At 51.0% G+C, this 9,290-nt stretch overlaps 1 protein-coding gene across 1 annotated transcript in view; it reads right to left on the reverse strand.

Moving 5' to 3' along the window:
* Positions 1–9,290, reverse strand: part of LOC133751093 (BOS complex subunit NOMO3) — a 66,324-nt gene extending 57,034 nt beyond the window's left edge. The window contains exons 1-3 of the mRNA XM_062180989.1: positions 9,111–9,290; positions 4,769–4,858; positions 1,584–1,629 (exon numbers count right to left, since the gene is read on the reverse strand). Coding sequence (XP_062036973.1) covers positions 1,584–1,629; positions 4,769–4,858; positions 9,111–9,275 — 301 coding nt within the window. The 5' untranslated portion in view covers positions 9,276–9,290. The remainder of the gene's footprint in view (positions 1–1,583; positions 1,630–4,768; positions 4,859–9,110) is intronic.

Genomic DNA, 9,290 nt, shown 5'->3' on the forward strand with positions numbered 1-9,290 from the left:
CTTTCTCTGTCTCTCCCTCTCTCTAACTCTTTTAAATAAATAAAATAAAGCTTTTTGAAAGAATGTAAATATATATGCACCCAAATGCATGGTCAAGGGTGCACAGCTGAGCACTTTCCTTGGTGGCCAGACCATGGAGCAGTACCAGTGCCCACCAACAGCAGAACGGCCGAGACCTTTTACATTGCTGCATCAGGGTTTTGTGCAGCAAAGAGGAGGACCAAGAGCTACACAGAATACAGACGAATACACAAACAGTACAGACAGAAACCAGGTACAAACAGCACCCTGGGGATTCCACTTATACAAAGAATTCATAACTTAGGAAGGTCAGGGTGGTGGGCACTGGCAGAGCACATGGCTAGTGAGCACCTGGGACCTGGGCAGTGGTGACATGGGTGTGTGCACTTTGTGAAAACCAATCAGGCAATACCCTTACACGGAGGGCCTTTCTCTGGAAGTGTGTGTGACCCCAGGAGAAAGCTGCTCAGGCAGAAGGGGGAGGGACACAAAACACTCCCACAGGCCACTGATCTCTAACCTCTGCTTCCACCACTAACTGGCTGGATTCTCCTTCAGCTTTCTAGAATGTACAGGGCATCCACCCCCGACTGCAAACTGAGAAGGAGCTGCTTCTCTAGCTTCTCGCACAGAGCCGCTCAGCTGTGGGCTGAGCTCCATGTGACCTCTGAGATGGCAGGGACTAAATCCTCCCCTCTCTGTCGCACGGCAAACCTGATATGAACCACTGTGCCCTCCCTCCACGCCCCGCACTGCTCGACAAGCTATGGGCTGGGATTACCCACTGACTGTACCGAAATGACAAGTCCAAGTCCCTTCTCTTCAAAAACATCAGTCACCTCCAAGCTGAAGCCTCCCCTCTGATCTCAAATCCATTCCCAATTTCTCCAACTGTGCCTCAGGGCAGTGTGGAGCTTCAGTTTGTATGTGAGCAGAAGGGGCTGTTTTTAAGCATCGAGTGCTTGCTAATTAACGCATCACAGGTTCCGAACACGTATGATCGGCCCATGATCGCTCCAAGTACCTTGTGGGGCAGGCTCTGTAGCTACCCTGACTCCCCAGTGAGGAGACAGAGGCTGCTACAGGACAAGTTAACTGCCCAAGGTCGGCGCGTGGCCAGTGAGGCCCAAGGCCACCAGAACTTCTGATCTCTTAAGAGACGTGAATCTGGATTTGTTACACATTGTGATTAATTCAGTAAAAAGATCAGACACACACCCAACATACTGAAAGAGCTAAAAAGGAAGGCACCCTGGGACAGGAACAAAGTCCCCTCTCGTGGTTCTGCCCTGTTCTAGAGCAAGGTCATGAGAGGAACAGCAAAGGCAGACTTTCCAAGAAGAGGTAGGGCGCGAGAAAAGACACCTGTTTGAAAAAGGACGATGGAAGCCGTGAGGCGGATGTCAGTGAGCCCACAACTGAAGTGGCAAGGCAAACGCAGAACCACAAAACCCTCTCCCACGCGACACCCAAATCCCCACCACGTCAAGTCTGTGCACTCTGCCAGTCGGAGTCAGTACTGTGCATCCGATCGAACCCCTCACAAAGCACAGTTAACTCACCAAAACTCCACCCCAGAGGGGGCTCAATCTTCAAGATGAAATCGCCCTACAAGGAGAAAAAAAAGTGGAATTTGAAAGAATGAGCACTGGTGAGCCTGGGTTAATCTAGTTTGGTGCTCGCATTTAATCTAAAACCTTTCCACCTGAGCCGGTGCCACGGCTCACTAGGTTAATCCTCCGCCTGCAGTGCCAGCACTCTGGGTTCTAGTCCCGGTTGGGGCGCCAGTTCTGTCCCGGTTGCTCCTCTTTCAGGCCAGCTCTCTGCTGTGCCCGGGAGGGCAGTGGAGGATGGCCCAAGTGCTTGGGCCCTGCACCCGCATGGGAGACCAGGAGGAAGCACCTGGCTCCTGGCTTCGGATCGGCGCAGCGCCAGCCGTAGTGGCCATTTGGGGGGTGAACCAAAGGAAGGAAGACCTCTCTGCCTCTCTCTGTCCACTCTGCTTGTCAAAAAAAAAAAAGAAAGAAAGAAAGGAAGAAAGAAAGAAAAAAAACTTTTCCACCTGAAATGAAATTCTGCCAGTAAGCGGTGTTCGGAGCACCTCGCTGCCCTTCAGGTACCCTAAGCTGCAGCTAAGCACCAGAAGATTCTGCTGAACCAACCAGAAGGCCCGGGGCTGAGCTGCACCTGTGGGAGCCAAGCACTCTACACTCAGACACCCACCATCTTCTGACACCAAATAGACCATGAGAGCCTCACATGCCTATAGCTGCAAGGGTTGGAGCAAACCCTTAGAAATTAAAGACAGTTCTTAAAAGCTAGATTGTACTCAGCAACATTGGTTTCTTTTTTTTTTTTTTTTTTTTTACAGTTAAGACTTCTTTTTCCAAAAGTTTATTTATTTTTTGTTACGCATTTATTTGAAAGGCAGAGCAACAAAGAGAAAGGCCTTCCATTCACATGGTTCAGTTCCCAAATGATTGCAGCCACCAGGGCTTGGCCAGGTCAAAGCCAGGAGGCCAGAACTCAATCCAGGTCTCTCACAGGGGTGACACGGACCCAAGTATTTGAGCCATCACCTGCTGCCTCCAGGGTGCACAACAGCAGGAAGCTGGAATCAGAAGCAGAGGCAGGACTAAAACTCAGGCACTCTGATATAAAATGCAGATATCTCAAGGGGTGGCTTAACCCAGGGTGCCACAGCGCCTGGCTCTTTATGTTTTATAAATACATCAATCTTGGGGCTGGTACAGTGGGTAAAGCCACTGCCTAAAGTGCTGGGATCCCAGACAGGCGCCGGTTCGAGTCCCAGCTGCCTCACTTCTGACCAGCTCTCTGCTATGGCCTGGGAAAGCAGTCCTTGGGACCCTACACCCACGTGGGAGACCCAGAAGAAACTCCTGGCTCCTGGTGTCAGATCAGCACAGCTCCAGTCATTGCAGCCATCTGGGGAGTGAACCAGTGGATGGATGACCTCTCTCTCTCTCCCTCCCACCCTCCTTCCCTCTCTCTCTCTCTCTCTCTCTCTCTGTGTTTCTGCATCTCTTTAACTCTGCTTTTCAAATAAATACATAAATCTTTTTTAAAAAACTCAATCTCAAGAAACCAAAATTGGGGTGGGTGCTATGGCACAGCAGGTTAAGCCACCACTTAGGATGCCTTCCTTCCATACTGGAGTGTCTGCTTTGAGTCTTGGCTACTCCATGCTTCCAATCCAACTTCCTGCTGATGTGCCTGGGAAGCAGCAGATGGAAGATGGAGTGAACCGGTGGATGGAAGATTCTTTTCCCTTTGTCTCTCCCTCCCTGTCACTTGGCCTTTCAAATAAATAAATCTAAAAAAAAAAAAAAAAAGAGACCCAGCTAGTTTACCTCTAGAAATCAATCCCATATACCATGCATAAAGATGTAAGCGCAAGAATATTTACTGTGGCTATTAATGATAATTTAAGGGGCCAGCACTGCAGCACAGCAGGTAAAGCTGCCACCTGCAGTGCGGGCATCCCACATGGGCGTCAGTTTAAGTCCCGGCTGCTCCACTTCTGATTCAGCTCTCTGCTTTGGCCTGGGAAAGCAGTAGAAGATGGCCCAAGTGCTTGGGCCCCTGCACCCACATGGGAGACCCAGAAGAAGCTCCTGGCTCCTGGCTTCAGATCAGCCCAGCTCTGTCCACTGCGGCCATTTGGGGAGTGCACCAGTGAATGGAAGGCTTTTCTCTCTGTCTCTCTCTGCTTCTACCTCTTGGTGACTCTGCCTTTCAAAATAACTAAATATTTTTAAATAATAATAATTTAAAACTTGAGAAAAGGCTGTACGTCCATCAATACAAAAGTAAATAAATTATGATTGGTTTGATGCTATATAATGTAGTCCTCAAAAAGGCAGCAGATCTACATAGCTGTGGATGCTGAAAGCAACCAAGGGAAAAACTGAAATTTACCTTAGATAATGCTTTCATTATCACAGGGGGGAAATCCAAATGATACCCACAGTTTGAGTCCATTTGTATTTAGAAAAAAACAACTCCAAGCTATGTAGACTGACTCTCTTTGCAAATTCCTATGAATCTATTTCCACCTAAAAAGCTAATATGTGGGAAGGGTGACATTGTTTCAGAAGAGCGCGTGCGTGCACATATCTGTGTACATGCAAATGCATGTGTACTTGCGGACATCTGGATAACTATAAATAGAAAGCAACCTGTTAGGGCACACACTCTAATGGCTCTCAAAGGTTATCACTACAGAGGAAGGTAGTGGGATTAGGGGGGAAGGGTACAAAGTAACCTCAGGTACCGCCAAAGACCCTGGGTTTTTGTTTTTTTGCCAGAAAGCTTATGAGTTTACCTGCACACAAATAAAGGGTTCTATTGAATCAGAGTTTCTCAACCCTGCCTCTACGGGTACCAGGGCTGTTCTGGGCAGTACCACAGGGTGCAGGGTGCTTAGGTTCACTAGGTACCTGCAGCACCCCCCCACACCCCCGACAGCTACAACGATCAACAGTGTCTCTAGATATTGCCACACGTTCCTGGAGACTCGGAGACCACTGTGCCCAAACAACCGGCTGATGAGTCATCTCCCCTAGAATTTGGCTGGCACTGCTGTAGTCCACTCATTGTTTGCAAAAGAAACGAACATGTGCTACTCTGGGAAAGGCCATCCTGCTTCGCACAGCCCTGCGGGGTGCACAAACTACTTCCCATCATAAAAGCAGGGTGGCAAACCTCAAGCGCTCCCTCGCCTTACCTTATCGTACAAGGGGATCATGAAATAACCGTTGTTAGGGGCACAGTCTGTCTGGTATTTCAAAGTCCCATGCTTGGTGTACAACTTTATCTGGAAAGGAAGGGAAGAATGCATTAGTCATACTCCTACTACACAGGTATCGCCTTTGTCCGCTACTCCTGCAGGCATTCAGAAAAGACGCATTTGCTGGAGACCTTCCAGATCCTGGCTAGTGACGCCTTAAGGGACAGAGGGCAACAGACAAAGTCTCCCAGAAATAAAGTGACCACGGCTTTTTCACCTCACAAACCATCTAAGGCCTATCCCAGACACTTTTTGGTTTACTTTAGTGGCTGTCTGTTGTTCATTTAAGTTTCTGGGCCTAAAGCAAAAAAAAAAAAAAAGCCTAAAAGAGTTATTTATTCATTGGAAAGGCAGTGGGGGGGGGGGGTAGGAAGGGGCAGATCTTCCATCCGTTGCTCGCTCCCCAAATGGCCAAAACAGTCAGGGCTTGGCCAGGCCAAAGCCAGGAGCCTGGCACTCCATCCGGGTCTCCCACATGAGTGGCAGAGGCCCAGGCACTTGGACCACCTTCCACTGCTTTCCCAGGTACATAAGCAAGGAGTTGGATAGGAAGTGGAGCAGCCAGGACTCAAACCGGCGCCACATGGGATGCCAGCATCACAGGTGGCAGCTTCATCCATTCCACTGCACCGGCCCCTTAAGGCACATAACACTGGCCCCTTAAGGCACATTTTCAATTTCTGCTGTTAGTGGGCGCTTGCTACAATGCAGATTCCTGCACCCCACCTCATTTTCTCAACTAGAAGGTCTGGGGTGGGGGCCAGGGATATGCATGATGAACCTCAAGTGATTCCATATCCTTGGAGGTACATTCATCTAGAAACCTCATTTTCTCTTTTCCTTTCATTCTCAGAGCAAAAATAGATCAGGAGGGCATCTAATAGACATCCTCTCCTCAAGGGCTCTCTAAAACTCTCCCATTCGAAGCATCACCAGACACAAGCAATTAACCCACTAAGATTAGCTCAAGCAGTTATCTGGGTTTTCCATATACTATGTGTCCTTGGCTAAGTTCCTTAACCTCCTGAGGTTCCCTTTCTTCCTGGCTAAAAAGAGCACCACTGCTCTTCATGACAGCAGTACAGGGCTGGAGAGAGGGCAGCTTGTGTAACAATGTAGCAGCTCTGAAGAAAAGAGCAACACAGGGTGGTCAGGAGGGCACAGACTGGGTGCAAGGAAAACCCCCTGATCTCCCCTGCACAGCTCAAGGACACAAGCCTGTTTCTACATCTGCAAAAGGGAGCAGTTGGGTCTGATGATGTCTAACAGTCTCACCTCTAAAATAGTAAGGCTCTGTGACCGTGATTCAGAAATGACAGTCGGGGGCTAGCGCTGTGGCAAAGTGAGCTAAGCTGCCGTCGGCGACACTGGTTCCCCACATCTAAGTGCCAGTTCAAGTCCCAGCTGTTTCACTTCCAATCCAGCTCCCTGCTAATGCACCTGGGAAGGCAGCAGACAATGGCCCAAGTGCTCAGGTCCCTGCCACCCATGTGGGAGACAGGGCTGGAGTTCACTTCCGCCTGGACCAGCCCTAGCCAATGCAGCCATTTGGGGTGTAAGCCAGCAGGTGGAAGATCTCTGTCTCTCTCTCTCTCTCTCTCTCTCCTTCAAATAAATAAATCTTAAAAAAAAAAAAAAAAAAGACGAGTCCAACCTTACCAGCTAAGCAGGTGCGTAAAGCAACAAGCTAGCAACATGCACCTGTGTAAAATAACACACAGACTAAATTCTCTGTGGGCAATACCCACAGTGTCCACTCCACAGTGCCCGGGACCCTGTCTCCTTTACTGTAGACACCCAATAAATCCTCAATGCATTTGTCACGAGCCATCAAGAACTTGCTATGCAAGCATTTCAAGCAGGGATTGGAAATTCACCAGCTTCTAGGAGCTGCAGAGGCGGTACCAACGTTCATTCATCTAAAGGGGTTCGGATACGTCAGCAACCCAAGCCACGTCCCACAGCCCAAAGATCAGAGGGCTCTCCAGAGAACTCAGGGCTCCTGTTTTTAATCTGAAGTCTCCTGTTTCTCAAACTATTAGTAAGCAATATAATTTTTCTTACTTACAGGTTACTATCAAAGAACAGAATGTCAGTCCCAGGAAATAGAGATTGTCTGCTCTGTTCACGGACTGCTACATCCCCAATGATGGCTCCAGTACCTGGGTCCCTGCCACCCACAGCGGAGACTCAAACTGAGTTGCTGGCTCCTAGCTCCAGCCTCGTGTTTGGGGAGTGAACCAGCAGATGGGAGATCCATTTCTCCTTGCCTCCAACTCTCTTCCAAACAAATTTTCAAAAATGAGCAAAAGTTTGTAAGCAAAGAGTTGCTACGTGGAAGAATATGATGTCAAAATACCCCGAATGCCAAAAGGGAAGAAAGCTGAAGAGTGAAGGCAGTTTTGTCGGAGCCATAAAACGCAATTGAGGAGTAACTGGGAAATACCTTGATTATTTATACTTCATTCATAAAGGAGCAAGCATGACACAGGATGGCAATACAAACCTACATCAAGATTACATGTATGAAATGCCCGATTTCATAAGCAGAAATTAGGCAAGAATGAGTGTCTCAACCCATGAGAAAAGGCAGCCCTTCAGATCAAGGAACACACCTGGTTCCTGGCCACGAAACCTGGCTCTCTGCCCTCAAGGTCACTATGAGCACTGCAGGTAGGGGTGCCCCCACCTGCCTTTCCCTCCCTCCCAGAGCCCCAGGAAACCACAAGCAGCAGCAAGCTTCCCAAGGCAGCTTCCGAAAGGCCCTGGGCCCACATCCTAGGAGGTAGCCCAAGCAGCAGGCAACATGCACCTGGCACAGCCCAGTAGCCCGGCCACTGCCGGTGGGCAGATCTGCTGAAGAACTTAACCTCTTACAGCGAGGGAGGGTAGGGGGAGCAGCAGAGGGGCCCTGAAATGAGATCCGGGGCCCCCCTCAGGGAAGACACAGTATTGGGTTCTGCTGCTTCTGTTCCAACACCATCTTACAGACACAAAACGAGGATTTGGAGCAAGGCCAAGGCCAAGGCTTCCTGGAGCTGGACTCAACTTACCCCCATTCCCTCCCAGTCAGCAACCAGCTCTGCAAGAGCACAGTGGCTCAAACCTTCCCCCGCAGCACTGGGGCAGCTCAGAGGTGCCTGGGAAGGTTTTTGGGGTCTCACTCAAAACCCCCTGCCTCTCTGCGGTCCCTCAAATCCCCTCCCAGGCACCTGTTCTTTGCCTCTTCCGTTTCCCTTCCCTCCTCCAGCCCCAGCATCAGTCCCCTCCCAAAAAAAGAGGCCCAGCCCACCCTCCTTCCCATCTACCCTGACATGTGACCTCTAACCCCTACCTCCATCCATGCCCCCTCCTCTGTAGCTTTCTGGATCATGACCCCACGGGGCTGATCCTCTCCGAAGAGGGCACGAATACCTCCAATGTAACTGCGATAACCACCCAGCAAGGCAAGTGAGGCAGCGGACCACTCTCCATTTTCAAGGACATAAAAACACAGACTGCCAGCCCCCAAGATTGCAGGGTACTGGATCAGCAGCTGGGGCTGGCATTCGGCCCAGCAGTCAAGACATAGCCTGGGATGCCTGCAGCTCTTGTCAGGAGTGCCTGGGCTCAAGTCCTGTCTGTGCTTCCCAGTCCAGATTCCTGCTCAAGTGCACCCTGGAGGCGGCAGTAGCTGGGGCCCTGCCACCCATATGGGAGACCCAGATTGAGTTCTGGGCCCCCAGCTTCAGTCTGGCCCAACCTGGGCTGCTGGGAGCACTTAGGGAATGAACCGGCAGATGGATGATCTCTCTCTGTGTGCTCTCTCTTCCTTTCAAATAAAATGAAAAAGACAATTTAAATCTTTTAAAAGCATCCCAGGGGTTTGAAGGGGCGCTGGATTGGCCACGTGACCTTTAAGGTTCTGGAATATGGTCTAGGGAGAGCGGAGCTTCAGGGGGTCCCGTGCAAGGGGATCCAGGACTGCGGTTTCAAGAAGTGGGGTCTGCGTTGCAGGCGACTTGGGATCTGAATTTTGAGGACGCGGGGTCCGGGGTTCGGGCTCCGCGGATCTTGGGTATGGGTGGTGGGGCCTGGATTCTGGAAATCTGTCAGAGTGCACTCTCAAGGATTTGGGGCATGGCACCCCCTTACTCCGCAGCCGGACCCCACGACTAAAACCTCCCCTTCCAACGCGTCTGGGGAAGCAGAGGCTGCCAGAAGGCAAGGACTCCGACCACTGCGGGCCGGCGTTGAGCCCGGCGCGGCCCACGGTCCCCACGCGAGGGCGGGTGCTCACCTCGATGAGCGAGTAGTTGATCTCCACGTCCGACTTCACGAAGCCCCCGCAGCCCACCACGATGTCCTCCGAGCCGCGCGCCGGACCCACGCCGCTCAGCAGCAACACCGCAACGGCGGCCACCACCGCGGGCCCCGGCGGCCCAGCGCCCCAGCCCGCCCGCATGGCCCAGCCGCCCCC

This window comes from Lepus europaeus, chromosome 21 (assembly GCF_033115175.1).
Source record: "Lepus europaeus isolate LE1 chromosome 21, mLepTim1.pri, whole genome shotgun sequence".
Classification (NCBI taxonomy): Eukaryota; Metazoa; Chordata; class Mammalia; order Lagomorpha; family Leporidae; genus Lepus; species Lepus europaeus.